This window comes from Mastigoproctus giganteus, chromosome 6, assembly GCF_048544385.1.
Source record: "Mastigoproctus giganteus isolate SK-2022 chromosome 6, ASM4854438v1, whole genome shotgun sequence".
Classification (NCBI taxonomy): domain Eukaryota; kingdom Metazoa; phylum Arthropoda; class Arachnida; order Uropygi; family Thelyphonidae; genus Mastigoproctus; species Mastigoproctus giganteus.
Window position 1 is genome coordinate 174,622,793 of NC_143580.1, and position 16,259 is coordinate 174,639,051.

At 35.2% G+C, this 16,259-nt stretch overlaps 1 protein-coding gene across 1 annotated transcript in view; it reads right to left on the minus strand.

Moving 5' to 3' along the window:
* LOC150084763 (activator of 90 kDa heat shock protein ATPase homolog 1) overlaps nucleotides 1-16,259 on the minus strand; it is a 195,885-nt gene that overhangs the window by 21,613 nt on the left and 158,013 nt on the right. Inside the window, exon 7 of the mRNA XM_090375515.1 lies at nucleotides 12,263-12,388. Within this exon, the coding sequence (XP_090231641.1) occupies nucleotides 12,263-12,388 (126 nt within the window). The remainder of the gene's footprint in view (nucleotides 1-12,262; nucleotides 12,389-16,259) is intronic.

Genomic DNA, 16,259 nt, shown 5'->3' on the forward strand with positions numbered 1-16,259 from the left:
TGTATTTTTAACTATTTACGTGAAACTTCAGATAATTGGGGCAGCCGCATAATTGGGCCAAAATGCACTAGTCCTGATGTGTCCCAAATAACTGGAATCGACTGTATTTGCATCTTGGCTAGAAATCACTGCCAACAACATGCGTTCTGTTTGACAGAATGTTTTGCCCCATTTGGCAAATGATTTTACTGGTTTTGAATCCCAAATTCAGACAATTACTGAAGACATTGTGAAGATCAGAAAAGACTTGGATTCGAAACCTTGGACACTGCCAATGTATGTGACTGCACTGACTCACATGCAAATGACTTAGATGATGCAACTCTCCTTGAAATTGATGAGCAAACTGCACATGAAGAAAAGGAAAACAATTCTGAAGTGGATAACACTGACGTGGCACCAAAAAATTTAACAGAAGAATTGGATAAAGTTTTTTTGTGTGTTGACATAGCCTGCGAGGCAATTATGAAAGGAGATCTGGATGTTGAACGTAGCATCAAGAAATGGCAATTTTACAAGATGGGATTCGATGCTACAAAGAAGAGATGACTTAATGAAATACCTAAATAAACATTAAAGCTGTTTTCTCATCTCTCATGATGCATTTCTCATCTCTCGATAAAATTTTTGCAATATTTTTTATTTCAAATCCTTTTAATTGACTATCAAGTGCAAATTGTTTATAGATTTGTTATAATTTGTTTCTCTGGTAAGCATTCATTTAAAACCCATTATAATTATACCTCAATCAGCACGGTTTCACATAATATGGAACAGTTTCGGTACCAATTATCAGTGCTATGTGGGGTATTGCTGTATATTCTTTCAGGTTTTGTTATGTGCTGGAAGGGCAAACAAAAAGCCAGAATTTTTCTATTTTCAAGGTCTTCAGAAAAAAACTAACACAAACCATAAAAAGAAACCTTAAGCCACATCATTCTTCTCTTTCAACTCTTATAAAATGAAATTATTAAGCAAAGAAAAGACTAAATAAGTGTCAATTTGAAATTCCACATCAGTATTATTTTTACACACATTTTTACCAAACTAGTGTATTTTCATAATTGGGTGCTAATGAATTGATTGAGTCTACACTTATATTAGATTTAAGTAATTTATTACTGAAATGCTACAATTCTGAATGACTGAACAACCACCTCAATGCCATACACTTAAATTCTGGCTACATTTCAGGAACTTGCTGTTTCCCTGTCTACAGGGCCTATGGGATTAAAACATTGCTTTGAGGTCAAAATTCTCCAAGTTTTACAAATTCTATTAATAATAATTTAATTAAGTTAAATAATTAATTAAATTAAAATAATAGACGTTAACAATTACCTGTAATAAGCTGCTACTGGCTACACCAAAAATCAACGCTAAACTGTAAATTATTTATTGTAACTATTGGAATTAATACTCTTAATAGTGTCGGATATCAAATTTTCTATAAATGACCAATCTGTAACCCAAGTCCAAAGTTAAAATCAAGAAACCAAGCAAGTAATCCCATCACTAACTTCTATAACTTTAATTAATTATTTAACATAATTATTATTAATAGAATTTGTACCTTGAACCAATGTCCTAACCCGACAGACCTGAAGAGGAGAAACTGGAGTTACTGAAACGTAGCCAGAATTGTTTAAGTGTTTGGCATGAGGTGTTTCAATCATTCAGAATTGTAGCATTTCAGTAATAAAATTACTTAAATATACGATTTGATATAATACTCTAGTCTCAATCAATTCATTAGAACCGAATGATTGACAATCACGTAGACCCCCCCCTTCCAATTATTTTCATAATTTATTTTATACATAAATATTTCATCTTTAAATTGAGGGTTTAATGTCAAATAACATTAGCTACAAAATTATTTTGTAGTAAATGTTTTGTAATTAACCAAGAAAAAGTCATTTAACACTTTTATCGTTTACCAGAAATGTACTTACAGCCCAGACTAACTTGTAAAGTACTAGAGAGAGATATATAGTTCTGTGACATATGCATTGTTATTTGTATAAAGTAAAACTAAAGCTGTCTCAAAACAAAAATGCAATTTTCTAGTTAATGTTGTTTGACACTAAATCTTCAAAATTATACCATTTTTTCATCTTAAATTTGTGACCAGTTAAAATTTAAGCACTTAAGGGCACTTTTTTTTTTTTTTTTTTTAATGCACAAAAGCATTTCAAATGTATTATGCAATTTTTGGAACATTCAATTGTTGTAACTGCCTAATGAATATTCTAAGCACACCAAATGAAATGCAAGTATGCTTTGTTTACTGGCAATTCAAAATTTTACAATAAATTTCAACAGCTTTTCATCTACAAAAAAAAGCCTTCAATACTTTGAAAATTTTTAATACTCAATTTCTTGGTAAAAACTTAACTAAGCAAGTTTCTGAGTACAACACCACCTTGTTATATGTTACATCTTCTAAAGAAGATTCTCAAAATTACAAAGTTCAAAAAACGTATTGAAAATAGCATCACCACTTCAACTGAGATAAACGGAGATGGCAAGATAGAGTATCCAACTTTTTAGACTACAGGAGAGTGCTTTGTAGAATGGCATACGAGTGCATTCAAAATTTGCACCACCAGATTAACTGCTTATATACAGAAGAGAAGTATATTCTTAAAATCAGATCTTGGTAAATTTATGTACACAAGTGTTTTTTCCAGCCTAGAAATGCTAATGCCTTTTAGAAAGTTGCATTTGATAGATCTAGTTTGACACTGAAAGTGAATTTCTGAAAATGAATCCTGAAAAAAACTTTTTCAGGAAACTAGGAACACACACACACACACACACACACACACACACACACACACACACACACACACACACACACACACACACACACACACACACACACACGTTGTATTAATATTAAAATTAATTTAAGTATGCATAAATGGATGTGAAAGTTACACAAGGTGCCAGTAACTCTATAAGGGTGAGGAAAGTAAAAAAAGGAGTAGTAGTAGATTAGTGAAAGGTGAAAGAATGTTAATATCCTAGAGGTCATGATGAATTAAGTAAATTATGAGCTGCATTGCCAAGCCAATATAAAGTGGGGGAACTGTAAAGTAAAATTAGTACAATAAAATGCAAATAAAAATGAAAATAAAATAAAAATGGTATAGCTGTCATCAGATATGGGGGGGGGGACATTTTTAGTAAATGGCCTAACATAGGTAATGCAAAAATGCTTGATCTGATGTCAGCTGAAATAAATATTGGTATTTTATCAGGGGACTACACCTGACCATGTATCAGGAACTGCATTTCTATACTTGAAAAGCAACAGGCCAAAAAGGAATGAAAATTAAATTAGCACTTCCTAATACAGTATAGAAGAGGTAGTCCCAACGCAGTGCAATTTATTTAGGTAAAAATTAAAATAAGTAAAAATAAGTATTGAGTTGGGATAAAAATGGTTAATATCAATATGTTTACAATAAATATGTGGAATTTAGCGTAGGATCTAATTTTGTATAGATAAGAAATCAATGTACAGGGACTCCCACACTTACGCAAGGGTTGCATTCCACGGAACGCTACATAAGTTGGATTTTACTCAAGTTGGGGAAATTTCCCCGACTTAAGTAAATAATTCAGTGAGCAACTGTGCTCACTGAATTGATTGAATCAAAAAAGAAATGTTCGACGAACATGTGAACAGAATTATTTATTTTATCTATTCAATTTTTTATCTCATGTGCAGGAAAAATTACAAAAGCATGCAATTCAAGATTATAAAATTACAAAGAGGAGACAGGCATAACGTCAGTAAGTTTACCTCTCGAGCATCGTTGCAAGAATCGACATCTTCAGCTGATAAGTACGCCATTGCGGAGGTTGAGGGCTGTGGAGAATTAGAAGGTGCCAGCCACTGAACCTTACGAAAAAATATATTAATGGATGACTGGACAGTGTCTTTTTTCTTTTCATCGTAGATTTCTTTGTAGCTAGCAAGCATACCATTCACCCCTCTGTTAACTTGTAAGAATCGTTTGATGTCAGGATCCATCTTCCCAAACCTCGCCATTGCAATTTCACGAAATGCCATTGCCATCTCTCTCTGGTGATGAAGCATCTTGGCTCTTCATTTGGTTCACCTCAAGCTTCATCAGCATTTTCTTCTTTCACTATTGGCTGCCTGCAAGTCAATAAGTTCTTCATTAGATAATTCCTTCTCTTCATCCTCTATTAACTCCTTCACATCTTTGGCATCAATCTCCAACTGAAGTAGCTCTGCAACCTTTACAATCTTATCTGTAACCTCTTCATATAATTCTTCTTTTTCAAATCCTTTGAAGCCTTTTACGTGCCTTGGGCATATTTTCTTCCATGCACATTTAAACAACTTTTAGTAATTTCCACCCAGGCCTTATTAATGTTTAAGATGGTGTGGTAAATATTGTAAGATTTCCAAAAGTCTCTTAACGTAAAATGTTTCTCATCGTATACTGCAGACAATGCCTGAGCACATGTTGTGCGTAAATAGTATGCGTTTAAATTCGAAATAACACACTGATCCATAGGTTGGATGAGTGAAGTCGTATTTGGCGGTAAAAATGTGTTTCTCAACCTGTGTGCTGCATACTTGCGGCACACAGATTGAGAAACACTGCTCTACTGTATTAGTTACTTCCACTTTCAGATACTTATTTCAAAATTTATTTAAATTCTACACACTGTGAAGGGTGCTATATTTGAAATTGTGTTTCTTCCCTAAGAGTAGCCTATTTTGAGAGAATACCAGATTTCAAGTTGTCTTTATGCTGTATGGTGCATAATGGGCTTTAGCTGCCGTTGTTCCATAAAACCAACAACAACTTTATGATATAAAGACAATAAATATTAAAAAAACAACTAGGGTAAAACAGCAGTTGTTTATTATCCTCGTTGGAGAGAAAAAAAGAAGTAACCTGAAACTTTAAACAAAAACAGCATTTGGCACTTATTTGGTACCATGCCATTCTTCAAGCAAAATCCAAAAACTCCCCAACTTACGTAATACTCTACTTCCGTAAATTCGACTTTGCATAAGTTTTTGCTGGCCGGTGCAAACTTAAAATCATGGAAACATTTTGTATCCCGTAGGAATAAATGAAATACTGCGAAAACATTGCAATGTGAGCCCAATAATACATTGATTTTTTTTTTTTTTTTTTTTTTGCACTACCCTTTTCATCGTTATCATATGTTCCTTTATAAGAATCAATTTTGAATGGCTTCGTTGATTTTTTCTAAAGAAAATTTCTGGAGGTCACGACCATAAAACAATAAAAACAATTTGTACTGTCCACCTTACTGGGCTTTTCTGTCAGCACATCTAATTATAAATAGGTAGTAAACTCAATCTTATTGCATTTGTGATAATCCCGATAACTTTCGTGTTTGGGGTTTTCATAAAAAAAAAAAAAAAAACTAAAATTGTTTGGGTTTTTACATTATTATGGTGAAATGTGTTCCCCTTCACTGAAATCTTCAGTTATATAAGAAACATAAATAAATTTTCAGAATATTCTCTCCATTCCTATGTACTTATTACAATGGTGAAGGGAAAGTGCAAGTGATAGCAGTGCTAGGAAACGGAACGAAATTGATTTAGAAATGAAGATGAAAATGATTAAGAAATAAGAAGCAGTGCAAAGTTTGTCATCTATTGCATGGGAATTAAAGTCTTGCTGCTTCAATAGTGAATGTTATTTTAAAGGGCAGTGCATGTTTAAAAGAACATGTTAAAGGATCAATGCATTTAAGATCAACAGTGATCACAAAACAGCATTCAGGTGCTATATTGAAGATGGAAAAGTTATTAATAATATGAATGGAAAATCAGATTCAAAGTGAGGGCCCCTGAGCCTAATGGCCATTCAAGCAAAAGAAATAAGTATTTATGAAGATATTAAGGATAAGTACAGCGAACCCCAAGACAAGTTTGTGGCAAGCAACGGGTGGTTTTATAGGTTCAAGCATCACACTGGTTTCCACATTGTTAAAGTATGCAATGGAGTTGTCAGTGCCAATTCTGCAGCAGCAGCAGAGGAGTTTTGTGTTCGAAAAAAACCCCCTTCTAAATTTCAACAGCCCTTAACCTCTGCAGTGCCTTACTTATCAGCTGGGGACGTTGATTCTGGCAACAATGCTCAAAAGGTAAAACTTGCTGATATGCCTGCCACTTCCCTTTCTTTGTAATTTTTCCTACACACAAGATTAAAAAAAATTGAACAAATAATTCTGTTTACATGTTCATTAAACATTTCTTTTTTGCTTCAATCAAATTCAGCAAGCATAGTTGCGAGTGCTATAAGCCTTTAGGGAAATTCTGATTTACGTAAAATTCGACTTAAGCAGATTTCTGTGGAATGCAATCCTTGCATAAGTTGGGGAGTGCCTGTAGTTACAAATACTGTGACAGGGCACCTGAGAGGTTCTGGACTCAATTTCTAAAAGAAAACCATTAAAAAAAAATAAAAAAAAATCACTTCAGAAGCTATTGCAGTAAAAGTTTGACTATAGGAAGGTAGAAAAAAAAAATCATGTTAAGAATTCCACCAGTCTCAATGAGAATTATAATCTCAGACCTCTCTAAATGAGTGAGAAGAGAAGTATTATACCACAGAGCAGGGTCCCAAAGTGTGTTCCGTGATAAAATTCAGGGGTTCCGTGAGACAAGGTGCCCTTTATATCTTTCTTGTTTCATAAAAATGGATAGGTATTTTAAAAAAATTAAAGAATTTTTTTTTTATGTAAAAAGTTACTCAAGAAAAATACAAAAAATTACATTATTCATTATTTAAATGCATGAAATACATTTCGTTATGGAATCTGAAATATGTACTGCAAAATAAGCAAGATCAATTTTAATCAATTGAGAGGTAATGGAGAAAAATTTGACAAGACAGCAGAGGAAATGTGCGTAAATACATTAAAAATATTGTAGGTGGCCCATCATCTACTGATTGTGACGTCACTGTACCAGCAGCACAGCCTGGATATTATAGTGTGGCCTTGGCCTCACGCGATCCAGCCAATCAGGACGTATTATCTTATCGTCAGAATATCATAAAAGACCTAAAACAAAACATCAACTCATTGCTTGTTATGATTTCGTTAGAACTAGAACAAATCATTCACTGTTGCACTGTGGATTGCCGAATAAGTTTATTATTTATGATTATTGTATTTTTAACAAATTTATTCTATTTTAAATTCATTTTCTACGCATTTATTTCAGTTTTTTTGTATTAAAAGTTGTATCAAACATGTTTTCAATAAATGCCACTACCATAATTTTGTAAAACATTTTTATCCAAATATATATTTTTAATATAATAATTATATATATAGTTAGGGTTCCGTAATTTTTGAAACAGCATATAGGGGTTAAGCGACAAAAAAAAGTTTGGGAACCGCTGCCACAGAGGGTAATAATAAGAGATCAGTTTTTTTTTTAAATAAAAATACTTAATTCTAAAGCAATCAGTGATGCAGAATGAAAGTTAAAACCATTCTGAAGGAATGCTAAAATTCATTGATAAAATTATAATAGATAATCTTAAATTTTAAGTTTTCCCACCCTTTTTGGTTGGCTTGTTTTCCAAAGTATTTAGTAAATTTAATATTTTATTTATTTATACTTGTTGTCCAGGGCAGAAATTGACATGCTATACCAACATGATATGCACGCTGCCTTTACTCGTTATCCTCGCAGTGTGTTACTACTGCTCATATGAAACATCCTACAACTCCTCCTTTAGCAGCATGGGATGTAGATAAACAGAAATGATATATGAATTGCAGAACATTACCATACATGGGATCAAATTCTATATTTCTTGTTAGGAATAATTTACAGACACTACTGAATGACGGAAGTAATGACTACTTTCCAGTCATCTGGAATGGGAGGTCTATTATTCTCCTAAAAAGGAGGGCAGTGTTACTGCTGTATGCCTTCAAATGGCATCTTACTCCTGAGTTGAAGGAAAAAACTGCATTAGGGATGTAATTTTGACTTCAACTAATGTGGTTATTAGTAAGCCTTTTAAGAACCACCTCAGGAAATTATATCTTTAAAACTGATTATAAACAGCTTCAAAAAATGCTGCCTATCAAATGCCACATATGATAGCAAAGATAATGCAAGTCTCCCAGGGTTTTGGAGGAAAGAATGGTAACAACAACAGACTAACAGCACTGAACCAGGTGAAAGTGAAAATAATTAAGTTTTCAGCTTGACTCAAAGGAGGCAAACAAAATTATTGTTTCACTGCTTTTGTGGCATTAATACCTTTAACCAATTAGGTACTTTCATTTTAAGTGTAATTTTCTTTTCTAAGCTATTGTTTTATTAAGAAAAAAATTAAACTGCTAGTGGTGAATCAAGGGTGCTGAACTATACGGCTGTGTTAAGTATTCATTGTAACATACACCCACTTTCTTGTAATGATAGAACCATATAATTTTGTGGGCGCAGCTTGTATTTGACTGTTTTTAGTGAGTAAAAAATAATAATTTGATATCCTGTAAAAAAGTTTACAGGAGTTGAATTTCCCAAGGAAAGAGAAACTGCCTTGGAAGATTCACAGAATAGTTTGTTATTTCTTATCTCTGCAAAGGAAGCAAGACAGCATTTGCAAGTATAGAGTGCTGTACTGTTTAAAAGAAAAAAAAAAAAAAAAAAAAAAACAACACACTGAACATTTGTACTTCCTGTATTTACAATTAATTTTCTATAGTTAAACACTGTTTCTGAATCTCTAACCACAGTTTGTTTATGGTGCCTGCATACTAATGGCATTCTAAATATGCAAGTACTTGAATTATCTTACATTTGTGGTATACTGCGCATCAGATTTACACACACAGCACACTTATATTACTTCTTACCATCATTGACCATGTAGAAAGAATAAAATAAAATACTGTTAGACTGATATAAAACACCATTATCAGTTTTGACTATTCTGCTACTCCACATTAAGAAGTATGGCATATCCCGTCCTGATATGCCACCAATATTCAATTTTCAAACTGCTTCCAAACCAAGGCAGGATGAATTAGGTGCCCAATCACAATTAACACTAAGGTCTTGGCATGCTTTCCATCCATTTTCTCTCTAAATATCCTTGACCTATTAGTATTAGCCGCATGGTGCAAAAAAGCCTATGGCTTATGCTGCACCAGCCAAAAAAAAAAAAAAAAAATCTGAACAAAACAATGATAAAAACAACAAAAAAAATAAATAATAATAATTAATAATAAAAAAAAAGGAAATTAAACCTATCATCCTATGCGCTTCCCTTACCTGAAAGTACTATCCAGATGACCTTTGAATTTCCCCAAACTGTCGGCCTCTACCACCCATGTAGGCAACTTATTCCAGTAATTTATAACTCACTGGCTAAAATAAAACTTCCTGCAGTCCAATCTAAACATTCCCCCCCCCCCGTAACTTGAATTTATGTCCCCTAGTTCTAGCATCATTTATAATCTTGAAAATTTCGTCCTCATTCATTTTACTGATGCCTCTCAGAGCCTTAAACACCTCAATCAAATCTCCTCTAAGGTGTCTAGTTTCCAAACTCTGCAACCCACATATTCTAAGTCTTTCTTCATAAGGACGCCCTTTTGCCAATCTCACCAGGCGAGTTACCCGTCTTTGCACCCTTTCAAGAAGCTCGATGTCTTTCTTTAGGTGCAGTCTCCATACTTGAACACAGTATTCCAAGTGTGGTCTAACTTAAGCCTTAAATAATGGGATTATCACATCCCTATCTCTACTTGCAAAAGTTCGATAGATTATCAATAGGACACCATGGGCCTTCCTTGCAACCTATTTACAATGCTCAGAGAATTTCATGTCTGACCGTATCGTAACACCCAAGTCCCTTTCTTCCAGTACTGCTTTTAGTTGAACTCCACCAAGTGAATAAGTTATTTTGGGATTACTGTTTCCCAGGTATACTACCTTACACTTTGTTGGATTAAAGCATAGCTGCCATTTTTCTGATCATTCCTGAAGTCTATCTGAAGAAGCTCAGCTTGACAGTGATCATTAACTACTCTACCAATTTTAACATCATCTGCAAATTTAAACATCACGCCCTCTATCCCTTCATCAATGTCGTTTATGAAAATTAAAAACAACAGTGGTCCTAATACTAATCCTTGGAGAACCCCCACTTCTTACATTAACCCAATCTGAGGAATAGCCATTTATCACAACCCTCTGCCTCCTGCCCTGAAGCCATCCTTCTATCCATCTAAGGATTTTCCCAGTGATTCTAACCTGTTCCAGCTTATAAAGCAACCGCTCAAGTGGGACTGAGTCAAAAGCTTTGCTGAAATCTAAATAAACTATGTCGAAATTATTCCCTAAATCCAGCTCGTGAGTGACTCTTTCGGAATAGCGAACCAGATTTGTTAAACATGATTTTCCCTTTACAAAACCATGCGGAGTATCCTTGAGAATTTCAATTCGATCCAAATGATCCTGAATTCCACCCTTGATCATTGCCTCCATGATTTTCCCTACTACTGAAGTCAGACTGACAGGTCGATAATTTCCAACTTCACTTTTAGAGCCACCCTTATGTATGGGAGATACATTTTCACTTTTCCAATCCAAGGGAATCTCCCCAGAGTCTAGTGATGCTCGCATAATTAGCCTCAATGGTTCAATGCACTCGCTTGCCGCCTCCCTTAAGATTATAGGGTATATTCCATCAACTCCAGGAGCCTTACTAGTCTGTAGGCTCGAAAGTTTTTTCATTAAATAATCTTGTGAAATTTCAATATCATTAATTACATATTTTTTAATGAATGTCAGGTGGCTATCAACCAGATGGCTTCATATCATGTTGGATTTGATAATTTTCCAATCCAGAACATTCTGGATAAAAAAAACTGCCTGGTAGCAGATTACTGCTTTAATTAATTTTAGTATGAGATTCTGATTTTTTTTTTAGGGTTTTAAATTCATTTTATTGTATTTTGTACACAGTATCAGTTTAAACATATCACAGATTTAAACTATGTGCTTTCTAACATTTTGGTCAATGAAGTTAAGAGGATGATATGCATAGTGACATCCCCCCCCCCACAACAGATATATGATGTATTTCATGAATCCTTAGAACTTCTTATATTCTCTCATTCCCATACAGTCAGCTGCCAATAATGATTATAATACATCTTTCCTGACATTCATTGTTTTTAAATTTCTGAAATTTTAAATTGGATAATAGGCATTTTCTTATATTTTTCTATTCCAGGCTACTGTCTCTGCAATTTACTTCTGTTACGTTAATATTATTTTTACTTTTCATATTTTTCTCAGCAAAAAAACAGGAAAAATTTAATAAAAATATATGTGCAGATACTTTAATGTCCATATATTTAAACCTGTTCTGCCTAATTTCAAAAAAAGCAGACTTCTTTGTGTCAATGTAGAATGAGAAACAAATTTATAATTAGGGTCTAACTGTTTATGAATAATTGAGATTTTGCATGCACAAAAATTTTAAATGCCTATGAACATTATGATAATGTGTGAGATGAAGGGGAGCACCTAAAGCATTTCCACCCTATCTGTGAATGCTAATGGCTATTCAGAGCTTCTTCTTTCACAATACTAGTTTTTTAAATAATTCAGATGAATGACAGATGCTCAGTTCAATAGGAGAATGCCACCATACAATTTTGTTTCTGCCAACCACCAAACACAATCGCCTCCTATTGTACAAACGACAATCTACACAAAATTTCATAAGCACCCAACAATAAGGAAATGCCATGCATACTAACCTTGAACAGACATATCATGTATACAAATGACAACACCGGTGCACAAATTCTTAAGATCAAAAAGGTGTACAAATAAAAACCTGAGGCCGCTCTTCATTATGAAAAGAATTTTAACTTGTCAGTACACCAAATTTACTACTGTGCTGCTAACTTTGTAATGCAATTTCACCCTATTCAATAAACTTGACTTTTGTTTTCCACAGCAATTTTCATAAAATTAGGAAAAAAAACTGAATTACTTCAGAGTTTAAAAAATCAGACAAAATAGCAATAAGTCAGTCAAAAATATCCCCACATAACTAACTAGGTTAAACTATTTTTTTTTTTTTTTTTTTTATTGCCTGTACACACTCAGACCAAATGAAGCAAACAGGCAAACCATGAAGTATCTTTCTGTTAGAGAAGTTTAAATTTATATCATAAATACCTGTTTCACTGTCAGTACTCTGTACAGTTCTTCTGCTGTACACTTCATTGATTCTGTCATAGTCAATTTCGCAGTTTCACTGCAGTCACTGATATCTTTTTTCTCCCATGATGTACCATTTGTTACCTACATAAATAATTGTTATGTAATATGATTTAAGCATTACAAATATAAAAAAAAAGACATGTTTACTGAAAATGAAAGGATGTTTTTACAGCTATAAAAGTTTCACAAATAATTGCAATAAACATCCATTAAAATTACACACTTCATATTCTCTACATAAATGCAGATATGCTGTATCCACATTAAAACATCACATCCAAAAATCAATATTTAAGAATAAAAAAATAGTGAAAAAAAAAAAAAAGCAAAATTAGCCATAACTTTCTGTACAGATATAAAAGCAACATTAAAATTATTTCTTTAAATACAATACAATAAGAATAAATATTCATATTCACATAGATCAGCTACACAACTGGTATTAAAAAATTTTTGCTGATGATATACCACCAAAATGTTTTCAAAGATCCTCATATTTCTCTTTTGGGTAACTAAGTAAAATACCCTATGTATGTTTAAAAATTACTACACAAAAGGTTAAATGAAAATATAGAAACAGTATTACTATAGTGAGAAAGAGAGAAAAAAAAAAAAAGTTTCAATATTTTTGTGCACCCTCAAAAGAATCTCTCATAATCCCAAGTTACAACACTGTATATATCCTTAAGACAAGGAATTCTGAAAATAAGATCAGTATTTCTTTTTCCATTTCTCAGTTGGAAAAATGAAAAAGTATATTGGTTTGAAAGTTTTACCATTCAAGGGCATGAGAGGAACTACAGAACATTTTCCTGTGCAAAAGTTCACTTGCTCCATCAAGAGCCAAATGAAAATTAAAAGATCTATATTTCGGGATCTTTTTAAATTCTGGTCTCCTCGTCAAAACTGTGATAGCATTATTAAAAATGGTAAAGATTTATTTTATGATTTTCAAATCAGTGTTTGATATTATTAGCCCTTCAAATGACGACTGAACAATGAGTGCTACCTTTAAACAGACATTTAGCATTTAGTTAAATTTTCATTGTGTAATTTCAGCACAAAGTCATGTGAGCAATCAAATATCTGTCGCAGCATGAAACAAAAAGACATCACAACAGACCCCTAGCAGTAGTGATGTTATAAGTGTTGCATCAGTCAACATAACACAACAAAATTAAACAGTTGAGCAAACAAAGAAGAAATTGGCTTTGCCACCTCTGTGCAGGTAACTCAAAACTGGTGGATATCTCTGAGGAAGAGTTACCTTCTATCACCCCTACTGAGGCAACTACATCCACATCCTCCGGGCTGTTTGATGTGCGGGATTCGAAGGTCGGAAGCACTACATCATCGCCTGCATAAAGAACACCTCATGAGACAAGTTTACACATCGGGATAGATGATGCTTTTTTTTGGAGAGGGAATGCGATTTTGCTCTGGCTGTCACTGCAACGGACTCCCTGGTTAACATCCCCTCAAAAATTTCGGAAATTAAAAACATTTTAAGTGACAACATGTCTACACTCAATGCCCTCCCTGAGGATCTCAAGATCAGCTTAGGGGAGCTTCTATCTCTAATAATGGATTCTCTTGCTTGCCTTAATGCTGAGAATAGAAGGACCAGAGCCCAAAACAGAAATCCCGAATCAAGTGCTTGTGCTGAAAGAACAACTCTGAGATCTGAAAATCTTTGTTAGTGAAAGCCATTTTCCCTCTATTCAAAAGTCAGTGATGGACCATAAGAAACCTTAGGTGCACTTATGTGTAGTGGATAAGGCCCCTCCATGACCCTCAGCCCAAACTGGTTGATCCCCGCAAGTGAAAACTGATCCAAAAAATCTACAGAGTTCACCACTAGTTGCAAACAGGTTGACTCACCAGATCTTTGCTCCACCCATGGAGTCTTGCTTTGCCCCATTGAGCAAGGCCTGCTCTTGGTTGCTGATAGTCCCCGTACACAGGATCAGTGCACGAATCTGGGTGAACCTAACCCCTACCAACTTTGCAGGAGACAACAGAATAAGCATGGTGGCCAGGTTCTGAACCTGCCCCACCACAGTCACAACATGATGATGATGAGAGAACCCCCCACGCCAAAACAGAGAGGGGTGAACCTTTGCTCAGGTAGTTGCCTTGAGTCATCCTGATCAACTGGACTCTAGCACAACCTTCCAGCCATAACCCCAGAATGGCTATTTCTGCCCAAGATGTTTTGACAGTGCACCTCAAGGGAACAGCCTACCAATGCAGGAGACAAAGTTTCTGCCCTGGGCCAACCAGTTTTGGTCTCTCAGTCAAGCAGGCTAGAGGAGATCTATAATATATCAGCTGTACAGACCAGAAAGAATTTATTTCAAGACTGGGTCCCTCGACCCAAGCGGAAAGTATCAAGGCACTCTTTGCCCACAAGCATGGGATTAAGATTGATGCAAAGGCTATCAAAATGAGATTTCCATCCTACTCTTCCGTTATCATCTCCTGTCCAGCGAATGCAAAGCATATCGTCTTGGATTCTGACTGCTGGCCTGTAGGTACCCTCATTAAACCGTTTCAAGAGAGAAGTAGACCGATCACTTACAATGGACCCAGACAGGACATACAAACATAGCAACAAAAGGGCCACATGCAACCAGATTCGCAAGATGGCAAGCTTCTTTGGTTCGTGCAGAATGTACACAGCATAAAAAATAAGCTTCACTCCCTCCAGACCCTCCTTCTTCTTGACGAGTTTGATATCATTTGTCTTACTGAAACATGGCTATTGGCAGATAGACAGCTCGACCTTGTGCCGCTTAACACCCCCTACAAGCACATTGGAAATCCTAGGAACACCAAACGGGGTGGTGGTGGTGGTGGTGGTGATGTAGAAATCTTTTTTAGCAGTCGTTTCCAGCCAATAAGGACAAGAATAAGTCAGTCGAACAACTTTGATGCAATCTGTACAACACCGAGGAGCCCCCTTATCCAAATCCAATGCTGCCTGGTTTACATCCTGCCAGATCACAATGAAGACTTTAGATTGGAGCTGCTCACCTGGCTGGCAACAAATTTAGAGCCTAGAACTGCAACTGTAGTCACAGGTGATTTCAACTTGCTGGTGCCTGAACATGAGGATGCTCTTGTGGGCCTTGAGGTCACCCTTTGAACTTTTGATCTTACATGGTTCTTACATGGAATATTAGATCAAGCACTTGACCTAATATTCCATAACCTACCAGGCAGCCAGCTCTTGCCTAGCAATTTCCAATTCCAATCAGATCACCTGCCAATTGCTTGTCAATTATCCACATAAGGCAATTCCCCTGTTACCGGAGGAGTATGCCGCTGAATTGCTTAGTTTGCCTTCTCTACTAAATATCTGAAGCCGGATATCATTTTATAGTGCCTGAATGGATTTGACTGGGGATGTCTATATTCTGAGTCCATAGAGGATGCCATCACGGTCTTGTCCGAACAGTTGAAGTTAATTGCACTCTGTGGTACAGCTAAGAAGGTCTGGATTTGTAGCAGATCGAATCGAGGTTTTAATAAGGAAACCAAGCTGGTCTTCATCAGGAAGCAGAAGGCCTACCAGAAATAGCAACTCTCCTCAGACCTTACCATCTTTAAGAAAGAAAGAGCTTACTTCCTGAAAAAGAAAAGGCAAGCTCTAAACCAAGTTGTTCTCAATCAGTTGAAGAGGGATAGAAGGATTCTTTTACATCATACAAATCATCATGTCATTGATCAAAAGCTTGTACAGCTATGGGCACAGTGCAGCTTCCTGCAGGCAGATTGTCCCGATCCAGATTCCTCTCTCTCTCACAGGAGGACTGGTTACCTAGGGTGTGGATGAACGACAGAAATATCTGGAGAGACCCTGATTGATGTCATTAACAAATTACCCAATAAAGCTACTGTAGGACCAGATGGTCTCCAACTATTCATAGTAAAAATATGCAGCACATAC